General features: G+C 44.1%; 1 protein-coding gene across 1 annotated transcript in view; it reads right to left on the bottom strand.

Moving 5' to 3' along the window:
* cyyr1 (cysteine/tyrosine-rich 1) overlaps window positions 1–24710 on the bottom strand; it is a 34445-nt gene extending 9735 nt beyond the window's left edge. The window contains exons 1-2 of the mRNA XM_067992398.1: window positions 24283–24710; window positions 23272–23374 (exon numbers count right to left, since the gene is read on the bottom strand). Of these exons, the coding sequence (XP_067848499.1) occupies window positions 23272–23374; window positions 24283–24382 (203 nt within the window). The 5' untranslated portion in view covers window positions 24383–24710. The remainder of the gene's footprint in view (window positions 1–23271; window positions 23375–24282) is intronic.
* Window positions 24711–25435: the final 725 nt, after the last annotated feature.

Raw genomic sequence — 25435 nt, 5'->3', positions numbered from 1 at the left:
GATAATAACTTGCTCTCCGATTTTTCCTGCCAAAGTGCATAACCTCACATTTTCCAATATTGTATTGCATCTGCCAAATCTCCGCCCACTCACCCAGCCTGTCTATATCCCCTTGTAGGTTTTTTATGTCCTCCTCACTCTCTACTTTCCCTCCCATCTTTGTATCATCTGCAAACTTTGATATGTTACACTCGGTCCCCTCCTCCAAATCGTTAATATAGATTGTAAAGAGTTGGGGACCCAGCACCGACCCCTGCGGAACACCACTGGCTACAGGTTGCCAGTCCGAGAATGTACCATTTATCCCAACTCTCTGCTTCCTGTTAGATAACCAATCCTCCACCCATGCCAGAATATTACCCCCAATCCAGTGATTCTTTATCTTGAGCAATAATCTTTTACGTGGCACCTTGTCGAATGCCTTCTGGAAGTCCAAATACACTACGTCCACTGGTTCCCCTTTATCCACCCTGTACGTTATATCCTCAAAGAACTCAAGCAAATTTGTCAGACATGACTTCCCCTTCGTAAAGCCATGCTGACTTTGTCCTATTAAATTATGTTTATCCAAATGTTCCGCTACTGTCTCCTTAATAATAGACACCAAAATTTTACCCACCACAGATGTTAGGCTAACTGGTCTATAATTTCCAGCCTTCTGCCTACTACCCTTTTTAAATAAGGGTGTTACATTAGCAGTTTTCCAATCTGCCGGGACCTTTGCCGAGTCCAGAGAATTTTGGAAAATTATTACCAAAGCATCCACAATCCCTACTGCCACTTCCCTCAAGACCCTAGGATGTAAGCCATCAGGTCCAGGGGATTTATCTGCCTTGAGTCCCATTAATTTACTGAGTACCAATTCCTTAGTGATTTTAATCGTATTTAGCTCCTCCCCCCGTAGAGCCCCCTGTTTGTCCAGTGTTGGGATATTCTTAGTGTCCTCTACTGTAAAGACTGAAACAAAATATTTGTTCAGCATTTTTGCCATCTCCATGTTTCCCACCATTAATTTCCCGGTCTCATCCTCGAAAGGACCTACGTTTGCCTTCGCCACCCTTTTTCTTTTTATATAACTGTAGAAACTCTTGCTATCTATTTTTATATTTTTTGCTAATTTATTTTCATAATCTATCTTCCCTTTCTTAATCAATCCTTTCGTTACTTTTTGCTGTCTTTTGAAGACTTCCCAATCTTCTATCCTCCCACTAAGTTTGGCGACCTTATATGTCCTTGTTTTTAGTCGGATACTATCCTTAATTTCTTTACTTAGCCACGGATGGCTGTCATTTCTTTTACACCCTTTTTTCCTCAGTGGAATATATATTTTTTGAAAGTTGTAAAATAACTCCTTAAATGAACACCACTGTTCATGTACCGTCTTACCCTTTAAACTATTTTCCCAGTCCACTTTAATCAATTCCGCTCTCATACCATCATAGTCTCCTTTATTCAAGCTCAGTACACTTGTTTGAGAACCAACCTTCTCATCCTCTAATTGGATATGGAATGTAACCATGTTATGGTCACTCATTCCAAGGGGATCCTTAACTAGGACATTATTAATTAATCCTGGCTCATTACACAGGACCAGGTCCAAGGTTGCTTGCCCCCTTGTAGGTTCAGTTACATACTGCTCAAGAAATCCATCCCTAATACACTCAATAAACTCTTCCTCAAGGCTACCCTGACCAATTTGATTTGTCCAGTTAATATGATAGTTAAAATCCCCCATAATTATAGCTGTTCCCTTATTACATGCCCCGACTATTTCCTGATTAATACTTCTTCCAGCAGAGTTGCAACTATTAGGAGGCCTATATACTACGCCCACGAGTGTTTTTTGCCCCTTATTATTCCTTATCTCTACCCAAACTGTTTCATTATCCTGATCCTTTGTCCCAATATATTTTCTCTGTATTACAGTGATTCCTTCCTTTATTAACATAGCCACCCCACCTCCCCTTCCTTCCTGCCTGTCCTTCCTGATTGTTAAATACCCTGGCATATTTAATTCCCAGTCGTTGTCACCCTGCAGCCATGTTTCTGTAATGGCCACAAGATCATACCCATACGTTGTTATTTGTGCCGTTAACTCGTCCATTCAGGCATAACGTTTCATTATGAAGGTCTACAAAAGATTGCTTCATCTAGAACATAGGAACAGGAGTAGGCCATTCAGCCCCTCGAGCCTGCTCCGCATTTGATTAAATCATGGCTGATCTGTGATCTAACTCCATATACCTGCCTTTGGCCCATATCCCTTAATACCTTTGGTTGCCAAAAAGCTATCTATCTCAGATTTAAATTTAGCAATTGAGCTAGTATCAATAGCCGTTTACGGAAGAGAGTTCCAAACTTCTACAACCCTTTGTGTGTAGAAATGTTTTCTAATCTCACTCCTGAAAGGTCTGGCTCTAATTTTTAGACTGTGCCCCCTACTCCTAGAATCCCCAACCAGCGGAAATAGTTTCTCTCCATCCACCTTATCTGTTCCCCTTGATATCTTATAAACTTCGATCAGATCATCCCTTAACCTTCTAAACTCCAGAGAATACAACCCTAATTTGTGTAATCTTGCCTTGTAACTTAACCCTTGAAGTCCAGGTATCATTCTAATAAACCTACGCTGCACTCCCTCCAAGGCCAATATGTCCTTCCGAAGGTGCGGTGCCCAGAACTGCTCACAGTACTCCAGGTGCGGTCTAACTAGGGTTTTGTATAGCTGCAGCATAACTTCTGCCCCCTTGTACTCTAGTCCTCTAGATATAAAGGCCAGCCTTCCATTTGCCTTATTGATTATTTTCTGCACCTGTTCATGACACTTCAATGATCGATGTACCTGAACCCTTAAGGCCCTTTGGCCATCCACTGTTTTTAACTTTTTACCATTTAGAAAGTACCCTGTTCTATCCTTTTTTGATCCAAAATGGATGACCTCACATTTGCCTACATTGAATTCCATTTGCCACAGTTTTGCCCATTCACCTAATCTATCAATATCCCTTTATAATTTTATGTTTTTATTTACACTGCTTACAATGCCACCAATCTTTGTGTCATCAGCAAACTTAGATATGAGACTTTCTATGCCTTCATCTAAGTCTTTAATAAATATTGTGAATAATTGAGGCCTCAAGACAGATCCCTGCAGGATTCCACTAGTTACATCCTGCCAATGTGAGTACCTACCCATTATCCCTACTCTCCATGGGCTACGATTCCATGGGCTTCTATCTTAGCTAACAGTCTCTTATGTGGGACTTTATCAAATGCCTTCTGGAAGTCCATATAAATAACATCCATTGACAATCCCCTGTCCACTACTTTCGTCACCTCTCCAAAAAATTCAATCAGGTTTGTCAGGCACGACCTACCTTTCACAAATCCATGCTGGCTCTCTCTGATTAACTGAAAATTCTCGAGGTGTTCAGTCACCCTATCCTTAGTTATAGACTCCAGCATTTTCCCCACAACAGATGTTAGGCTAACTGGTCTATAATTCCCTGGTTTCCCTCTCTCTCCTTTCTTAAAAAGTGGAGTGACATGTGCAATTTTCCAATCTAGAGGGACAGTTCCCGAGTCTAGAGAACTTTGAAAGATTATAGTTAGGGCATCTGCAATGTGCTCACCAACTTCCTTTAAAACCCTGGGATGGAAACCATCTGGTCCTGGGGATTGGTCACTCTTTAGTGCCATTATTTTCTTCATTACTGTTGTTTTACTTATGTTAATTTTATTGAGTTCCTGTCCCCGATTCAATATTAGTTTTTTGGGGATTTCTGGCATGCTATCCTCTTTTTCTATTGTAAATACTGACACAAAGTAATTATTTAACATGTCCATCATTTCCCCATTGTCAATGACAATATCTCCACTTTCAGTTTTGAAGGGCCCGATACCGCTCCTGACCACCCTCTTTTTCCTAATATAACTATAAAAGTTCTTCGTATTGGTTTTGATATCCCTTGCAAGTTTCTTTTCATACTGTCTTTTTGTAGCTCTTACTATCTGTTTTGTGTCCCTTTGTTGATCTTTGTATCTTTCCCATTCGCCAGGATCTGTGCCATTTTTTGCCTTTTTGTATGCCCTTTCCTTATGTCTTATACTGTCCCTTACCTCTTTAGTTGTCCATGGCTGTTTTTTTTGGCAATTAGAGTTCTTGTTTGGCAAGTAGACTTCTTGCTAACTAAATTGTAGAAGAAATATATTTTGAAAGGGGTATTTTAATCTCTTATTGACTAATTCTATCTTTATTGTTTTAAATATTGTACTTTCAGTAACCTGCTGTGCCTTTGTGCTTCTGTGTAAATATATCTATTAGTTTTAGCCTGAACACTTTGGTTTGATTGTGCTATTTACCAACAGAAAGATGTGTGAACATTCCATGTGAACTTTTGTACCTATATATAACTTGGGGTTAATTATGAATCTCATGGCACATTAATTCATTCACGGCATGTATAAGGACGTTGGTTTCAGTTCGTAGGAAACTTAATCTTTTTATGGAAACTGTCTTTTTGCTGTGTGCATAAAACAAATGTGTTGGGAGAGAGCCTGAAACATAACACCAGATTTAAGAACACCGTGCTCGACTGTTTCATAGGACTGGCACCTGTCCAGCTTTTGACTGGACTATAAAGAAATTTCTAAAATATAACTTGGACACTGAAAGCCCAGTTTTTATTTAAAATTGTCGACCAGTATCACTGGATAGCAATAAGGACCTGGAACCATGGTTAATATTAGTGTCCCAAACCCAGGCCAATTTGTAGCATTCCTTCTGTTGCCCTGGCTGCAATCAGCTAACTCAGCACAGGCCAGAGCTTCAATGAATTCCTTCCAGGGCTGTGTGGTTCGCTATCATATCTGGCTGTGAATTTATCTACTAAGTCATTGGGGGAAGCCACATTAAAATGTGAAGTAAACATGGGTATCAACAGATGAATAAAGAGACTCCTGTAGTTTTTAAACAAGAGGAAGAAATGACCTTTGACCTTCCATTGAGGTATGAGGGCAATTGCTAGAGATTAATAGTAAAAGGTTAATATGTGGACTCTCTGTTCGCATCAACGTGTCTTCACTAACTGTTGAGTTTACACGGTTTTAAACATATTTAGCTTCTGTCCCTAACTTTACAATGGCCGCATGTTGACCAGAGACTAACTGGACATTAACCACACACCAACTTGAAAGGCTTGATCTTAATCAGAATTGAAAGTTGGTGACAGTGTTAGCTTGACATCAGTTGTAGAAAAGTGGCTAGATTGGATAATTAGAAATGCCCTATATGACCACCTTGACAGGGAAGGAGTTATTCGGGACATGCAACATGGCTTCTGGAAAAGAAGTTCATGTCTAACCAACATGGTTGAATATTTTGAAGAGGTTACCAGGTTGATGGAAGAAGGTATTCCAATTGACATTGTATATTTGGACTTTCAGAAAGCTTTTGCTGAGCTGCCTCACAATAGGCGGGCAGATCCTGGATTGGATAGTGAATTAGTTACGTTCTTGCAGACTGAGAATTGTCATTAATGGTAGTGGCTCTGCATAGAGACTGGTTGCCAATCGAGTTCCACAGGGATCGGTGTTAGAGCAGTTACTCTTTGTGATATACATCAATGATCTGGATGTAGGCACTGGGGGTACTGACTGAAAGTTTGTGGATAACACGAAGATCTGTGCTGGTGTCAGAACCCTTGAGGAGAAGAAAAGATTACAATCTGATTTAGATGCCACCTTTTCAAGGGCAATTAGGGATGGGCAATAAATGCCGGCCTCGCCAGCGACGCCCACATCCCATGAACGAATATAAAAAAAAATAGGCCCACATCTGCCAAATGACATTTGTTGTTGACAAATTTGGTGTAACACATGTTGGTAGGGCTAATGCCAAACATGTATATACCATGCTGGGTTTGGAAATAAAGTCTGTTGATAGGGAAAGAGATCTAGGTTTTTTAGTGCATAAGTCTCTAAAGGTCCACAATCAGTGCCAAGAGGCTGTAGTGAAAGCAAACATGGTATTAGGATGTATAGCTAGGACAATACATTACAAATGGCACCATAATGTCCCTGTACAAGTCCTTGGTTATACCCCATCTAAAACCTGGTAACCTTTTCAAAGAATTCAATCGTGTTGGTTTGATATGTCCTTAATAACCCCTTCCCTATCAAGGTGGTCATATAGGGCATCTCTGTTGATCCTTTCTGGATGTGCAATTCTGGTTCCCTCAAATAGTGGGAGATATAGAGGTCCTAGAAAAGCTTCGGAGGAGGACTACTGGATTAATACCTAGTCTAAAAACCATTAGTTATCAAAAATAGGCTCAGGGATCTGGTCTTTTTACTCTAGTGAAATGTAGACTTTGGGGAGACTTGATTAAAATATTTAAAATGAAGGAACTAGATGGTGTACATGTGGGCAGATTATTTGAATTAGATAAGTTAGAGAGAGCAAGGGTGTATGCATACAAGCTGCGTAAGCATAGAACTAGGTTAGGTGTCAGGAGGTTTTTCTTTTTCCAGGGGATTATTGACCTTTGGAATAGGTTGCTGGTTTGTGCAGTAGATAGAAATTCGCCAAAAATGTTCAAAAGGGAGCTAGACAAGTTCCTGGAGGAGGTTAATATTTCTGCATACAAAAGGTAGGTGGGATGTTGGGTAATGTACCTCATGGTCATTTATTATATCCTGGAACTTGTTTCGATTGCCTTTGGGGGTTAGGGAGGAATTTCCCTTGAATTGACCTAGGGTTTTATAAATCTGTTGTTTTATCTCTCCCAGGAGATTACATGGCTGCTGCATGGGGAATATTGGGGGCATGTTGCTTAGTTGCAATATGGCTGAATGGGACAGACTCAATGGATCAGCTGGTCTTTTTCTGTCCGTCTTTTCGTATGTTCGTAAGGTGACTGTCTAATCAGTTCTGCTGAATCATTCATACAGACCAGAATTTTTTCATAGCAGTGAGAAGAGCTCATTTCAGGGACCTTAGGGACAGGCAGCGATGGATACCTTCCTCTCCTCTCCCTCACATCCCCTCTCCACCTTTCTGCTCAGCTTTTTGATCTTCCTCTTCCCTTCTCTATCTCCCTTTTCTGAACTCCTTCCCCAATTCTTCTCTCCACTATCCCCCTTGCACTCTCCCATCTCCACAGCACTATTCCCTTTCCTCTCTCCACTCCTCCTTTCCTCTGATATATCCATTTCCCTATCTCTTCCCTCTTCTATTCTTCTTGCACTCTCCTTTCCCTTCCCATACGCATTACATACCTCTCCTATGTACATTTCCCTTTCATGCTCTCATATCTCCTTCACCTGATTTTTTGATAAAAATTATCTGATTACATTTATGTTCTGAAAAGTGTTCTGCTACCATTAATACTTATTGGGAGAATTGACTTGGTTCAGAATGTACTCAGCAGTACCCTCTGGTGGCTAAACTGTGTAATACACAATTAGCAGCAGAACAGCAGTAAATTACAATCTGTGTGTTTTAACCTGAGAGTGTGGCCCCATAAAGGCTTTGCAAGAGGTCCTGAAACGGGCATTATATACAGTGTGGAACAGTGACATCTTATTAAATTGTTCTCTAAGGCAGATAAGCCTTAGCTGTCACAAGAAAAGCTGGAAAATTCTACTGAATTGGAGTCAATGGGCCCGCTATTAGGAGGGAGGCGGGTTGGCAGCGGGGGGGTCAACTGGGCGTGTGGCTAACGCGCCCAGTGAAATTGGGGCACTCCGCATGCGATCGCAGCCTAATTGAAGGTATTTACGCGTGCTTCCAGGTTTCCCATTCCAGACCTGCGCAGCGGGCGCACTGCGTACCCGCATCACAGGCTGTCAGCAGGAGGTGCCCTATTTAAAGGGGCAGTCCTCCAATGCTCCTCCTGCAGCAAAGAACCATTTTTGGAGCATGGAGCAGGCCAGAGAGAAGGCTGCTCCAAGGTTCTCTGACTCCTCACTCCAGGTGCTGCTCGATAGGGTGAGGAGTAGGAGGGAAATTTTTTTTCTATCTGATGGGAGGAGGTGGCCTCCCTCTGCCACCAAGAAGGCCTGGCTGGAGGTGGCCAAGGAGGTCACCAGCAGCAGCAATGTGTGCCGAACCTGGGTCCAGTGCAGGAAACGCTTTAATGACCTAACCAGGTCAGCCAAAGTGAGTATACTTACGCATTCTCCCACACTCCGTCTTCCACATCACGTCCTCTTCCACATCACCTCCACCACCACACAACTCCTTCTGCACTGCCACCACAACGCTCTTGCATCACTCCTCACATCCACTCAACCATCATCCTCACCTTGCCTGCACTTACTCACCGCCCCAGTTCCTATTCGAACACTACTACACAACCCAATCGTCATACACTCTCATGGCTATGTCTCACACGCACCCTCCCATGCATCTCCCTCACGTTCAACCCCACCCACACCAATGCATGCAGCGGGTCACTATGCAACCATCACTCAATCACGCCTCTCTGTGTTTTGCCTTGTTAGGAGAAGAGATGCCAGAATGTCCGAGAGAGGGCAAGGACCGGAGGGGGCCCGCCACACCAGGTGGTCTTAACAGACGCGGAGCAGCAGGCATTGGAACTAAGCCGAACGCTGGAGTGCCTGTCTGTGGCGGACGCCGAGACTGGGAGCACACAAGCGACTGGTGACAGAAATCTAACACTCAGCACTCATGATAGCGAATGATCTTAGCATCACTTGGCATCTGCAGCACCTCAACATCGGTCCACATGCTTAATATTGCTTTCTGTTCTCTTGCAGGGCCATCTGCGACCGCCGTGACTGCGGAGGGCGATTCCTCAGAGGACCTGCCGGCCTCTGAGGGTCCATCGTCATCTCTGAGCCAGCCATCTGCCAGTGCAGATACACACACCTCGATGGGTCCCCGTTCTCACTTAGTTGGGCTTGCACATGGTGAGTCACCACGCACATGTGAGCACGAGCAGACCCTGGTGACAGGGGCAGCCGTGGAGAATCCATGTCGGTGGGATCACTCTTCTCCAGGCTCTGCTCAGCTGGATCCAGATGCTAAACCCTGGGGGCCAGCCATGAAAAGGCGAGTTATCGTGGGCCAGCAGCACATTGCCAAGGTACTGGAACAGTTGCCACGCGCACTCTCCACAATCGCGCAGAGGATGGAGGAGTCCAACTCCTGCATGAGTGGAATACTGTCACAGGGACGTGAAGGCATCTCTGAGATAGTGTCGCGGATGGTTGCGGGAATGTCTGCGATGGAGGAAAGGCTAGCCTCCATTGAGCTTCAAGCACGGCTCAAAAATGAGTCCATTCAGGCCCTGACAACGGCCGTTTGGATTCAGGGTGAGCAACATTCTGCTGCCTTAAACAGGCTGACAGATACATTACAACTGGTCTTCCAAGACTTCACACAAGTCCTCCAGCAGGGTGGAAGGAGCAATGTGGGCCTGGGCCAGGAGAGGGATGACGGTGAAAGGGGACACAGAAGTGGGGACGCCACTCAAAGCGCTCCCACATCTCACCCGTTGCCCCCCTCTCAACCAGTACCCGCAATGCTGCCTCCTCTCCAGGTGGCCGAGTCTGCCCCTGCACAGGTGCAAGTGGAGCAGTCTTTGGAGGGGCCCTCACGGGCACCGAAACCCAGAGGGCGTCCGCACAAGCATCTCATCGGTCAGGGCATGGACAAGAACAACCTGCCACTACCTCTGCTGAAGCCACAGGGGTAGCACCACGTAGGGGTTCCCATAAACGTAAGGCTAAGGTTTTGTGAGCACAACGGGGATGCACAAGAATGTCATGTTTTTGATTTTCTTTTGTTTGTTTTGCAAAGCACATTAACATTTGTTATCATCACTACTGCCACATCTTTGCAAATCTTGTCTGGTTTGTGCAATTATTCCCTTTCCTGAGGATCACCATGAAGACCCACACCTGTGCCACCCATTGTGTCACTGCAGAGTGGGTGTAGGTGTATTTGCAGGGCTCTTTTGTGCAGACGACAGAGAGACGCCGGCGATGTCCCCGGTGGCACCCTGGAAGAATCTGGAGGAGAAGTTGTTGAGGGCAGTGGTGACTTTGACAGCGACAGGTAAGAAGATGGTGCTCGGGCCAGCCGGGAGCAGCTTGGCATCAAGGAGGCTGCAGATGTCCGCGACTACGTATTTGAGTGACTCTAAGGCTCCGTGTGCACTGCTCCTCAGAGAGGTCCAGGAAGCTGAGCCTTGTTCTGTAGACCCTGTGGCGAGGGTAGTGCCTTCGGCGACGCATCTCTCTCTCTGGTTGCCCTCCCTCCTGCTGTGCAGGTGGATGTGTCACAGCACTGTGTTGTGGAGCTCCAGTGGCCGGCGAGGCTGGTGATGCTGTTCGTCCTCCGAGGAGGTCATGACTGCAGCTATTGCGGCCCCCATCCGGAAGATGTACATTTGAGGGGGTCCGCAAGGTAGGTAAATGTGTCTGCACACCGGGGACCTGAAAATCCCACCCCTCCTAACATATCCTCCCAATTAGGTCTGCAAATGACTTGAACTATCAAAATAATTGCCTTAAGTGGGATCCCGCTGGCTTTAATTGCCGGTGGGTGTCCCGCCTGCGGGGGCTGCGTGCGCATCTAAGTGCGTCATTGGGGAACCCAGAAGTGGGCGGGTTGGAGCCAGGCTCTGGACCCACCCCGCGAACCCACCTGCTCGGCCATCCGAAAATCGACCCCCGTGAAGCAGTTGTAGCCTCCCTGATGGGTCAGCTGGTAAGCATGCTGGTAAGAATGTAAATTGATCCATACAGATCAGAAGATCCCAGGTTCAATTCTAGATCTTCAGCTGTGGTGGCATAGATGCTACAACTAGCCTTGGTGTCCCTGAGCAAGGATTGGGGGAAATCATCCAGGTTTCTTGCTCCTGACTTTCCAGAAACTCCTGCTAGAAAATACCATGGGCTTCATTTTAGCACCCGCTATTGTGTGCGTTCCTGGCGCGGGGGCTCCAAAAATCGGGGAATCCCGGAGCGGGTTTGGAGCCCGGCTCCAACCCGCCCACTTCCGGGTTCCCCACAGACGCGCCGACGTGCACGCGCAGCCCCCGCATGTGGTACTCCCGCAGGCAATTAAAGCCAGCGGGGTGCCACTTAAGACTATTTACATTGCTATTTCAGGTCATTAACAGACCTGATTAAGGGAATATGTGAGGAGGGGTGGGATTTTAGAGACAACTGGGACTGTTTCCCATACTGGGGAAAACACTCCCAGTTGAAATGGACATGTTGCAGCTGTCAGCCTGTGGCAGCTGCAAAGGTCCATTTGACAGGTGGGGGGTGGGGTGGAGAGACCCTCACTCATTGCAGGAGGCCACTCTGTCACTTGGGGCAAAGTTTGGCCTCCACCACCCTCCTCCTGACAAGAAAATTCACCAACTTGCACACTTACCCCGGGGTCCAGAGACATGTACCTACCTTGCGGACCCCCTCAGATGTACATCTTCCGGATGGGGGCCGCCATAGCTGCAGTCATGACCTCCTCGGAGGGCGAACAGCCTCACCAGCCTCGAGGCCATGCCGTCCACCTCTGACACGTGGAGCTCCACAACACAGTGCTGTGACACATCCACCTGCACAGCAGGTGGGAGGGCAACCGCAGAGAGAGATGTGTCGCAGAGGGCACTACCTTCGCCACAGGGTCCACAGACCGAGGCTCAGCTTCCTGGACCTCTCTGAGCAGCAGTGCACACAGAGGCTCAGAGTCACTCGACATGTAGTCGTGGACATCTGCAGCCTCCTTCATGCCGAGCTGCTCCCGGTTGGCCCGAGCACCATCTTCTTACCTGTCGCTGTCAAAGTCACCACTGCCCTCAACAACTTCTCCTCCGCATCCTTCCAGGGTGCCACCGGGGACATCGCCGACGTCTCTCAGTCGTCTGCACAAAAGAGCCCTGCAAATACACCTACACCCACTCTGCAGTAACACAATTGGTGTCATCAGTTGTGGGTCTTCATTGTGATCCTCAGGAAAGGGCATTATTGCACAAACCAGACAAGATTCACAAAGATGTGGCAGTAGTGGTGCCAATATAATATGTAATGTGAGTTGGTCAGAAATTCAATATAAGTAAAAACCATGACAAACCCTCAAACACCCTTGTGCATCCCCTTCATGCTCACGACATGTTTGCCTTACGCTTCCTACTGCACATATGTGATGCATGCCCTGTGGCTGCAGCACAGGTAGTGGCAGGTTGAGTGAGGCTGACTGTGAAACAGATGCATGAGAGAGTATGAGATAGAGCCATGAGATTGTATGAGGATTGGGTTGAGTGGTAGTGGCAGGATGAGTACTGGCGAGGTGAGTAAGTGCAGGTAAGATGAGGATGAGGTTTGAGTGGATATGAGGGGTGATGTGACAGAGTAGTGTTGGCGGTGCAGAAGGAGATGTGGGGTGGGGGCGGTGATGTGGCAGATGGAGTGTAGGGGAATGAGTAAGTGTACTCACTTTGGCTGACCTACTTAGGTCATTGCAGCGCCTCCTGCACTGTATGCAGGTGGGCGATATGTTGGTGGTGCAGGTGACCTCCTCTGCCACCTCGAGCCAGGCCTTCCTGGTGGCAGAGGCAGGCCGCTTCCTCCTGCCCGCCGGGGGGAGCATCTCTGTCCTCCCCCTCCTCACCCCATCTAATGATACCTGGAGTGAGGCATCATTAAACTGGGAGCAGCCTTCCCCCTGGGCTGCTCCATGCTGTAATTTTTGCTATTTGTTGCAGCATCTGTCAGTGGAGGACTGCCCCTTTAAATAGAGCTCCTCCAGCTGACAGAGCTTACTGCGCATGCGCAGCCCGCCCGTCGCGCAGCTCAGCAGTGGGGAACCCGGAAGACTCAGTAAGTGGATCCAATTAGGCTGCGATCGCGTGGGGGGCAGACTGATTTCGCCGGGCGCGGGTCCCCCTGCCGCGAACCCGCAGCCCTGGTAACATCGAGCCCCATGTGTAGATGTCAGGTGAAAACAGGACTGCGCTTAGTTGTGATACCCTCCAAGGTAGAACAGCCTGTTCATATTCATCACATAATAAATCACTTCATTTGAAAATAATTAATTGAAAGGGATGCACATTCTGAGAGACATAACAAGGCAGTATATAAATCCAACTCTTCCTTTAGAGCCAAATCCTAGCATAAGTCATCACCCTCAGGAACTTGCAAATTAAGATAATTAGAAAAAAAATTTAAAAATTAATCATTTGACACAGGGATGTAACTATTTGTGTGAGCAACTATCAAAGATGGCATTTAGCCAGAGACACTCTTCCCCTAAATGACCCTCTTTAAGGGTGTTTCAATCACTTTGTTTTCACTCACCTGCCTTCCATTTCAATGACAGAAAACTGACAAGCACATTATCCACACTTAGCCCAGGACTTCCCTTAAAGAAAGACTCCGAAGGCAGGCTCCCAATAATCCTACTGTTATTTTATCCTGGTACACAGCAATCTCTAAGGTCAGAAATGAAGAGTTGAAAGGCATCTTCTATTTTAGCTTGTAAATCAGTAAACTTCCAGAATGCAGATCAAGATAATTTAGGTGACACAGGAGTGCTTGCTGATGAGTTCAGTGAGAGTTCAGGTATTAAACTGAGTACTGACTGAAAGTAACATTATTATACCAATTATACTTCCCTCCCAGTGAGCAGTATTTTTAGACCTTTCACATAATGAGTAATAGTCCTTATAGGATGAACAATGAAATAAAGTTCACATTTCATTAGCTGAACATGAGAGCAGGGACAAGAAAAAAAGCCATTCATCCCATGTGGCTTGTCCAGTATTTTAGCTCCCTTTTCAATGGGTGCCAAATAGGTGTTTTGTGTATTATTTCTATAGTAACAAATAACAAACCTGCCTCTTTCTCACTAATAAAATAGGTGCCTCCGTGGTGGTGGTGGCGGCAGAATGCAGACACAGCTTGGGAAGTTTCGGCATGCTGATTGACAAGCGGTTATAGGACAATCTCAGTTGTTTTGTGTAGGACTGGAATCATTAGTATTGACTGCTCTCCATATTGCTCCTGTTTTCCATATCGAGGCCACCCATTGCTTCATATATTCAGACCTTTCACCATGCATCCACAGTGGTCAATTTAGGTAATCCTGAAACCAATAGCCAATTAACCAAATCCACTCCTTTCCAAATATCATTAGCCCTGGTCAACCCATCTCTTCTCTGGGATTGTACTGAGGGTCTCTAGTTGACTCCAATATGCAGTTTGAGAGTCAGCAGTTTTTTTTTGTGAAAAACCTGGATAATGGGCCAAGGCCCATGGTGCAGGACCATATCGGTTGAAAAGGAAACTGGGTAAATCCAGAAGTAGTCATTAGGCGATACCAAGCCATAGGGAGAGAATGAATTAGGAGGACATGGTGCATTGAATCTTAATTTCTACATAATAAGGATTGAGAGAAGGAATAGCATGTTTGATATTTAGAAATTTGGAGGAACAAGATAAGAAACTTCAGGCGTGTAATGCCATCTTGTGTATACGTACAGCAAAGATTGAAAAGAGAAAAATCATTGTTATAGACAGAGGTTGAAGGCTAGAGGTGAGAGAAGGTTTGCCCATTAGTCAACAAGCTTGTTCTTGAATCCTTTGCAAGTGTATAAGAAAGGTGCTGGAAAATTTGCAAATTCCTATAATCCAATCACATTGAATAACATCGCCTCTGCACCACCACGATGTTCTTAAGAAGGTGACATTACTAAGGCATAATTAAATGATGTGGAAGCAGAAGGGACAAGTGACTTTTTGTGTGCTGTGTTATTTATTACAGTGAATATTGCTCATTCTGCCGTGGAATGCAGGCAGCCAGGCTGTGCAGGACTGTGCATTGGAAGAGACATGGCTAACAAGAGAATGATCGATGCTGATGCATGTGCAGAAGCAAGACCCGTCTTTGACTTTGTCCTTTATATGTTATGGACCGCAGAAGTGTTTGGCAAAGTGTTTATCATTTTTTATTCTCAGAAACCTCCCAAGAGTAAAGCCCAAATTGTATTAGTAGTTAATCATTATGAGCCAACGTGCCTTCAAATCTACCGTGAACATCATAGGGGTTTTTAGATACTTGAAAACTGCAAATTCATCAAATACAGTGAGAGTCTGCAAATTAAATAGACAGTTTTTTTCCATTTAAAATGTCAACAAGCCACCTTCAATTGTAAATAAAAATATTAAATATGTATTATCACAATAATGCATCTGAAACAAGCTATAAGCCCAGTCCATAACACATACATAAAATGTCTTTGAAAATTAAAGAAAAAGGCTTGCATTTATACAGTGCCTTATCACATCTCTCAGAAATCTTTCAAATCAATTTACATGCAATTAATTGCTTTGAAGTGCAATGATTGTTGTTATGTAGACAAATACAGGCCTGATTTTGGACACAGTTATAGCCCACAAACAAATATCAGATGAATGACCAGTTAATCTATTTTTGGTAGCAAAAGTTCAGGGAGCAGTGTTGGCCAGGATGCCAGGGAAAACTCCCTCCTCTTTTTTGAAATATGTCATGGGAAAGTTAACGTCCACATGGACCACTGGAAGTAGTGTACAGACCCTTAATTTCTGATGGGTTGACCAGAGCTAGTGATACTTGGAATGGAGTGGATTTGGTTAATTGGCTATTGATTTCAGGATTGCCTAAATTGACCACAGTGGAAGCATGGTGAAAGGTCTGAATGTATGTAAAGGAGAAATTATCATCCACCTCCACACCCTGGCAAATCCAGCTTACTCCAGTGAATCATTCAGCCACACATGTACAAAATCAATTAAACACATGCCCATATAATCACTCAATCACAGTCATTGAAACGCATAATGACTGAAGTGCACAACCATATAAACACACAGCCAAACATAACCATTCAGAAACGCAACCAACATGCGCAGCCATTCAAACATATAGCCAATCAAACACACGACCAATCAAACACAGCCTGTCAAACACATGACCAGTCGAACATTCTGCCACTTATACACAGCCTGTCAAACACAAAATGACTCAAATACACAGCTACTCAAAACATACAGCGCAAGCACACATCCACTCAAACACACATCCACTCAAATACACAGCCACTCAAACACAGACAAACAAACAGCTACTCAAAACACACAGCGTAAACACACAACCACGCAAATACGCAACCAGTTAAACACACCGCCAATCAAAAGCAAGTGGAAGAAGTGCTAGTAGGTGAGCACTTTGGTGACAGTGACCATAATTTGGTGAGATTTAAGGTGGTCATGGAAAAGGACAGGGAGGGGCCGGAAATAAAGGTTCTAAATTGGGGGAAGGCCGATTTTAATAGGATAAGGCAGGATCTGGCCAAAATGGACTGGGATCAGCTGCTTGTAGGAAAATCCGCATCGGAGCAATGGGAGTCTTTCAGAAGGGAGATTGAGACCATACAATGGCAACATGTTCCCGTAAAGGTCAAGGGTGGTTCCAAGAACTCCAGGGAACCTTGGATGTCAGGGGATATACGAGAATGGATTAGGAAAAAAAGGAGGGCTTTTGGCAGATACAAAAGGCTAAAGACGGAGGAAGCCCTAGAGGAGTACAAAAAGTGCAGGGGGATACTTAAAAAAGAAATTAGGAGATCAAGGAGGGGCCATGAAATAACACTGGCGAGCAAAATAAAGGAAAAGCCTAAGATGTTTTATAAGTATATTAAGGGTAAGAGGATGACTAGGGAAAAAATAGGGCCCATTAGGGACAAAAATGGCAATCTGTGTGTGGAGCCGGCAGATGTAGGAGGGGTTCTAAATGAATTTTTTGCATCTGTTTTCACTATGGAGAAGGACGATGTAGACATAGAAATACGGCAGGGGGACTGTGATATACTCGAACATATTAACATCGAGCGGGAGGAGGTATTGGCGGTTTTAGCAGGCTTAAAAATGGATAAATCCCCAGGCCCGGACGAAATGTATCCCAGGCTACTGTGTGAGGCAAAGGAGGAGATTGCGGGGGCTCTGACACATATATTCAGAACCTCTCTGGCCACAGGGGATGTGCCAGAGGACTGGAGAACAGCTAATGTAATACCATTATTCAAGAAGGGGAGTAGGGAAAAACCGGGGAACTACAGGCCAGTGAGCTTAACATCAGTGGTAGGAAAATTATTGGAAAAAATTCTGAAGGACAAAATTAGTCTCCACTTGGAGAAGCAAGGATTAATCAGGGATAGTCAACATGGCTTTGTCAAGGGAAGATCATGTCTGACTAATTTGATTGAATTTTTTGAGGGGGTGACTAGGCGTGTGGATGAGGGTAACGCAGTGGATGTGGTATACATGGATTTCAGTAAGGCCTTCGATAAAGTCCCGCACAGGAGACTGGTCAAGAAGGTACGAGCCCATGGAATCCAGGGTGCCTTGGCACTTTGGATACAAAACTGGCTTAGTGGCAGAAGGCAGAGGGTGATGGTCGAAGGTTGTTTTTGTGACTGGAAGCCTGTGGCCAGTGGGGTACCACAGGGATCGGTGCTGGGTCCCTTGCTGTTTGTGGTCTACATTAATGACTTGGATATGAATGTAAAAGGTATGATCAGTAAGTTCGCTGATGATACAAAAATTGGTAGGGTGGTAAATAGCGAGGAGGATAGCCTCAGTCTGCAGGACGATATAGATGGGTTGGTCAGATGGGCGGAACAGTGGCAAATGGAATTTAACCCGGAAAAGTGCGAGGTGATGCACTTTGGAGGGACTAACAAGGCAAGGGAATACACAATGAATGGGAGGACCCTAGGCAAGACAGAGGGTCAGAGGGATCTTGGTGTGCAAGTTCACAGATCCCTGAAGGCGGCGGAACAGGTAGATAAGGTGGTAAAGAAGGCATATGGGATACTTGCCTTTATTAGCCGAGGCATAGAATATAAGAGCAAGGAGGTTATGATGGAGCTGTATAAAACACTGGTTAGGCCACAGCTGGAGTACTGTGTGCAGTTCTGGTCGCCACACTACAGGAAGGATGTGATCGCTTTGGAGAGGGTGCAGAGGAGTTTCACCAGGATGTTACCAGGGCTGGAGCGTTTCAGCCATGAAGAGAGACTGGGAAGATTGGGTTTGTTTTCCTTGGAGCAGAGGAGGCTGAGGGGGGACATGATTGAGGTGTACAAAATTATGAGGGGCACAGATAGGATGGATACTAAGGAGCTTTTTCCCTTCGTTGAGGGTACTATAACAAGGGGACATAGATTCAAGGTAAAAGGCGGGAGGTTTAGAGGGGATTTGAGAAAGAACTTTTTCACCCAGAGGGTGGTTGGAGTCTGGAACTCACTGCCTGAAAGGGTTGTGGAGGCAGGAACCCTCACAACGTTCAAGAAGCATTTGGATGAGCACTTGAAATGCCATAGCATACAAGGCTACGGACCAAATGCTGGAATATGGGATTAGAGTAGACAGGGCTGATGGCCGGCGCGGACACGATGGGCCGAAGGGCCTCTATCCGTGCTGTATAACTCTATGACTCTATGACAATCATACAATCACACACACATTCATCCAAACAAATACACTGCAACACACTACCACTCAAGATACACAACTAGTCAAGCACACAGCCACAAATAGTCAAAGATATAGCTATTCAAACACAGAGCCACTCAAGTATACCACCAGTCACACACGCAGCCACTTAAATACACAACCAGTCACTCAAACAGACCACCAAAGACCCCATCAAACATACAACCGTTCAAGCATAGTATCATTCAAATACTGAACCAGTCAAACATACAGCCACTTAAATACACAACCAGCCCAAAATCAGTCACTGAAACACACAACTGAATCATACAAACAAACTGCCATTTAATCACACAAAGACTTATCAATCACATAATTGCACAACCACTCAGTCAAACAAACACAAAACTATATCTGAACCACTCAAACACATAACTACTTAATCACACAAATATACAACTACACTGCCATTCAATTATGTACTACTCATCAAATATACAATCGTTCAAACACAGTCGCACAAATACAAAAACAAACATACACACACCAATTCACTGAACCATGCAATCCTTCATGACACACACCAAATCACTCAGTCAAATGATCATGCAATCTCTCTAACATTTCACCACACGATCACACAATTATTCAACACATGCAACCACAAACACACAGACAGCTACACTCATTAAAAACAATGACTTGAAATCACAAGACAGTGCTGAGTATGACCTATATGTAATAAAAGCCCATTTGGCATAGCATGACAGGCAGCACTTGTAAAGGAAACATGAGTCCATCAATTTGCAAGTTTGATTGCATGAAGAGATAAAGAATAAATTACTGCGCTACTTCCTCGTTAGTGAGTGTAGGACAGTAGAGCATAAGGTAATGTGATAACTTTATTGCTGAATGTAAGAAGGGCCCAGTGCAACTTATTTGTTTTTTCTGTCCCCCAATTTTCTGCCATCTTCTAAGGAAGCCAGCAACTCATGCTGAGGTACAGTTCCATGCATGTCAGCCAAGTGGCCATTTTTATGTGTGAGCCAAAAGAGTGACCAACAATTTATTCTACTATCAGGAGCATCACACCGGAATGTCAACAGATGTGTGCTTTCCAGCATGGTCTTTGGATGCCAATCAGAAGTGTGAACAATATTGATTTTTCATCTTCCGAACTCAGGAACATCAAATGCAATGATCTCTCAACTGCCTTGGATGAGCGTAGGTCAGGGATTAAGCCTGGACTTTCCCTGTCTCCATGTCTTAATATCATAGAAGCTGGAGCATTAATCTAATGAGCAATCGATAGAGACATTGGATTCTCTCTTATTTTATTGTTATATTTTGTTAAAGTATCTTAGATGTTCCCATGCATACATAATTTTTTTCTATTCGTTCATGGGATCTGGGCGTGGCTGGCAAGGCCAGCATTTATTGCCCATCCCTAATTGCCCTTTAGAAGGTGGTGGTGTGCTGCCTTCTTGAACCGCTGCAGTTCATGTGGTGAAGGTTCTCCCACAGTGCTGTTAGGAAGGGAGTTCCAGAATTTTGACCCAGCGATGATGAAGGATCGGTGATATATTTCCAAGTCGGGATGGTGTGTGACTTGAAGGGGAACGTGCAGGTGGTGTTGTTCCCATGTGCCTGCTGCCCTTGTCCTTCTAGGTGGTAGAGGTCGCGGGTTTGGGAGGTGCTGTCGAAGAAGCCTTGGCGAGTTGCTGCAGTGCATCCTGTAGATGGTACACACTGCAGCCACGTGCGCCGGTGGTGAAAGGAGTGAATGGGGTACCAATCAAACGGGCTGCTTCGTTCTGGATAATGTCGAGCTTCTTGAGTGTTGTTGAAGCTGCACTCATCCAGGCATGTGGAGAGTATTCCATCACACTCCTTACTTGTGCCTTGTAGATGGTGGAAAGGCTTTAGGGAGTCAGGAGGTGAGTCATTTGACACAGAATACCCAGCCTCTGACCTGCTCTTGTAGCCACAGTATTTATGTGGCTGGTCCAGTTAAGTTTCTGGTCAATGGTAACCCCCAGGATGTTGATGGTGGGGGATTCAGTGATGGTAATGCTGTTGAATGTCAAGGGGAGGTGGTTAGACTCTCTCTTGTTGGAGATGGTCATCGCCTGGCACTTGTCTGGCAAGATTGTTACTTGCCACTTATCAGCCCAAGCCTGGATGTTGTCCGATGAAAGAGCAGATGATTAACCTGCTCATTGAGCCTGCTCCTAATGGTCATTCTTGACCAATGGGAACTGCAAAACAGTGTCTCTGGAAGACTCCCTCCAATTTTTTCTCTCTCCTTGTAAGGAAACATTTGGGCTCCACTCTGGGCCCTCCAACCCCTTTTTGGGTAACTGTTGACAACAGCTTCTCCTTCCCCCAAAATATGGCAAAGCATGAAGGTCAAAGACCATGAATTGCAGACTCTGCATCAGACTTAATTCTATGTTGCCAATTTCTGGTTGCTAGGCAGGACAGCCACCATGGAAACATTGTAAATGATTTCATTAAGCTGATCACAAGACTCTGGTTGGAACTCCTCTTCACCAATACCACGGAGACATTTAGTCGAGAATTGCGGCAGGTGCTTGTTATTCTGTAAAGTCTGTTGTAATACTCGCTCGTTCTCAAAAGATCTGAGTGTGGGACTGACCAAAAGATTTTAATAGATTTTTGCATTTGAATTGGACGGGAATCGCTATAATTGTTATCATTCCTGTTCCATTTTATTTTGTTCCCACATTTAAAAAAAAATCAAATTTAAAGCTGAGTATTGAGGTGACAGCAGTGTGAATCATAGAATCATACAGCACAGAAGGCGATCATTTGGCTCATCCTACCTGTGCTGGCTCTTTGAAAGAGCTATCCAATTAGTCCTACTCCCCTGCTTTTTTCCCCATAGCTATGATTTTTTTTCCTTTTCAAGTATATACCCAGTTCTCTTTTGAAAGTTATGATTAAATCTGCTTCCATCATCCTTTCAAACAGCACATTCTAGATCATAACTTGCTGCATAAAAAAAATCTCCTCATCACTCATCTGATTCTTTTGCCGATTATCTTAAATCTGCATTCTCTGGTTACTGAACCTCCTGTGGGTGGAAATAGTTTCTCCTTATTTACTCTATCAAAACCCATCATAGTTATGAACACCGCTATTAAATCTCCCCTTAACTTTCTCTGCTCTAAGGAGAACAATCCCAGTTTCTCTAGTCTCTCCACATAATTAAGGTCTCTCATCCTTGGTAGAATTCTGGTAAATCTCCTCTGCACTCTCTCCAAAGTCTTGACATCCTTCCTAAAGTGTGGAAATAATACTCCAGCTGAGGCATAACCAGTGATTTATAAAGGTTTAGCATAATATCCTTGCTTTTGCATTCTATGCTTCTATTTATAAAGCCAAGGATCCTGTATGCTTTTTAACAGCCTTATCAATTTGTCATGCCACCTTCAATGATTTATGTATGTGAACCTGCCAGTCTCTCTGTTCATGCACCCCTTTAAAATTGTGCCATTTAGTTTAGATTGCCTCTCCTCATTCTTCCTCCCAAAATGAATCACTCAGACTTCTCTCCATTAAATTTCATCTACCATTGTGTCTGCCCATTTCACCGGTCCGTCTATGTCCTCCTGAAGTTTGCTACTATCCTCCTCACTGATGTGGCCTACCAAGCCAATTAGCTGTAAAACAATTGGTAGTCAAGAAGAAGGCTACCACTTTCCTAGAGCAACTAGGGATGGGCAACAAATGAACTCTTGTCAATATTGCCCACATCTCAAGAGCAAATTTAAAAAAAAGACTAACAAGGTAAAACAGCCAATAATTTATGTGAAAGTGCAATATTGAAGAAGCTTGCTGACTCTGCTATGAAACTGTATTCCTGGAAGTTGTTCTGTCAAACATGTCTCAACATTGATCAACATTATATAAACGTTGATGGTGAGTCCTTTCCTACATATCACAATAATAATGACTGGTATATTTACCTTGATAGTTCTTCCCCTTGTACACACACCAGACACAAGGATGTATATCAAGAGAATTTGACTTTTACTCAAACCAAGTTATTCTAATTTTGTATAGATTGTTGATGAGATTTCATTAACCCTACTACCTTAAAATGAAATTGGAGAGGATTCAGAGAAAGAAAGGACTTGCATTTAAAGGACCTTGCACATCCTCAAAACATCCCAAAGCATTTTCCCCACTCATCTTCAAATAGTACCACAGCATATTTTACATCTACATGAGAGTGGCAGACAGGCTTTAGTGGGGCTTGAACTCATAACTTACTGACTTAGATGTAAAAGTGCTACAACTAAGCCAAACAGATATGGCAATCTATCAGAAGAGTGAGAAAGTTGAGTCCAGAAATTAGACATTATGAGGACTGACATGCAGAACTGAACATGTTTTTGTCAGAGTAAATAAAATTGAAAGGGCACTAACTCACAGTCTAAATCAAGTAACCTACTTACATCTAAATCATTTATAACTCTCAGCATTTTAAAGACCGTGATTATTTCCCCCCTCAATCTTCTATTTCCCAATGAAAACAGCTCTGCACATCTCACCTCATAACAAAGCCCTAAGCACTGGAATCATTCTTGCCCTCCTTTCCTAAACCCTGTTAAGTGCAACAGTGTCCTTTACTTCAGCAAATTTTAAGCAGGGCATTCCCATGAAAACAGGAAGATTCACTGAGGTATCCTGAGCATGCATTCTCTTTTCAAAATAATTTGGTTAGGCATAACTTACGATAAGACGCTTCCAATGTAGGCGTAGTATGAGCAGCAGTACGGAGGGGAACCTCTGCAGCAGAAGGAAGATATGCAGTCTTCACATTGTGTACAATAACAGTCTGAAACAAATCATTCAAAAACGAATTCTCAGTAAAACATGTGAAGCTATATAAATTAATGCTTCCCAGCATCTCAGAATATTAGAAAAGGACAAAGAAGACCATTCAGCCCCACATAGTTCATTTCTCTCATACTCCAACTGTTCTTTTCGAACCATAGAAGTTTGCAGCACAGAAAGAGACCATTCAGCCCAATGTGTCTGTGCCAGCTCTTTGCACTACCGTGCTGTCTCTCCATAGCCCTGTTTTCCTCTGTTTCAATATTTATCTAATTTCCCTTAAAAGATGCAAAAGTCTCTGCCTCAGCCACCCGCTGTGGCAAAGCATTCCATACTTCAACAACCCTCCACGTAAAGACATTTGGTCTAACTTCTCTTCTCATTCTCTTTTAAATTGATGACCCTTCACCACTACATCCCCAGCTAGAGGAAATAGTCTTTCCCTATAACCATATCAAAACGCTTCAGAATTTTAAAAACTTCCACTAAATCTCCTTTCAGCCTTCACTGCTCCAGTGGAAATAGTTCCATTGTACCATCGAGCTGCACTTTAAATGTATTCCACCTCTGCTACCTCATCTGGCAGATTGTTTTTAACATTTATCACTCTCTGAGGAAAATTCCTCCTCATATCTGTTTTTAAACTATTTCTCAGTAATTTAAATTTAACACCTCTAGTCCTACTTTCCTGCCTGAATTTGAAGCAATATTCTATTCATATATGATTTAATATTTTGTCACACTGAGTTCCCCCTTTAATATTTCTCTTTCTGAACTGAAAATGTTTAATCTCTAATCTTTCTTCACAGCTCTTCCCTTCCACTCACGATGAAACTTTTGTCAGTTTCAGGCAAACATAATTTCTTAAATTAAGCATTACAATTTCTTAAACTGTTGTTTGTTTCCCACCTGAAATTACACTGAGAAGATACGCAAGAAAGTAACTGATTCTGTAAGTCTTCAAGACGTCCATCCACGATGAATTCGAAACTTTTTCCTCTTTTAACATCCCAGGTTTAAAACGTTAACGAGCCGGTTAGCTAAATCGTGCCTCCCTGGCGCACATTTCCAGCAGATGTTCTCACCAGCGATCGGATCGAAGATCCAACACGAAAAATGAGAGAAAGGAAAAGACAGATCGGGAGACTTTCCTTTCCTACATCTAACCCTTGGGCATCCCTCTTCCGTAGCCATCTCCCATGACCGACCTTTCGATCGTAGCTTGCTAACGTTATTTTTTAAAGTATTACTTTTATTTATTTTTCTTATTTATGGTATTAAGCTTGAATTTCCATAAACTAAATTCCCAAAGCCTTTCGCCTTTTGCTCTTTGTCAGCACTGCGGTTTCCGTGTCCTGGGCTAGTTCCACGCTTGTGCTGCATTCTCAGATTACAGCGCTGTGGGTGGCATGAAGGAAACTGGGTGGTGCAAGCGCCGCTCAATAAACCCTTATTTAATACAAATCACAAGTAAGGGAGAAAAAAACTAAAATGTGTGCGGCGCAGAGAATTATTAAAATCTTTCTCCTTAATCTTTTTTTTAAGCCTTTCAGTTGCAATCTTTATGGAATTTTCAACAATCTTCTTAGCGCCTGTAGTTAAACCTCCCACGTTACTTCAACAATAAGCGCCTTTAAAACGCCCCAAGGTACTTCACAAGAGCATAATAAGACAAAAATTGAAACCAAGCCAATGAAGGAGATATTAGGCTAGGTGATTAAAAGCTTGGTAAAAAATATAAGTTTAAGGAGGGTCTTAATGAAGGAGAGTGAGGTGGAGGGTTGGGGAAGCTTAGGGAGGGACTTTCAGACCTTGGGGCCTAGATGGTTGAAAGTATGGCCGCCAATGGTGGGACAAAAGAAGTGGGGGATGCACTAGAGTCCAGAGTTGGAGGAATGCAGACTTCTTGTGGGTTCATAGGGCTGGAGGAGGTTACAGAGATAAAGAGGGGCAAGGCCACGGTGGGATTTGAACATGAGGATGAGAATTTTAAAATTAAGAAGTTTGTGGACCAGGAGCCAAAGTAGGTCAGTGAGCATGGGATTGATGGGTGAGCAAGATT

Source organism: Heptranchias perlo, chromosome 11 (genome assembly GCF_035084215.1).
Source record: "Heptranchias perlo isolate sHepPer1 chromosome 11, sHepPer1.hap1, whole genome shotgun sequence".
Lineage (NCBI taxonomy): Eukaryota > Metazoa > Chordata > Chondrichthyes > Hexanchiformes > Hexanchidae > Heptranchias > Heptranchias perlo.
The sequence above is the reverse complement of the archived record's forward strand: the minus strand, read 5'-3'. Positions and strand labels throughout refer to the sequence as shown.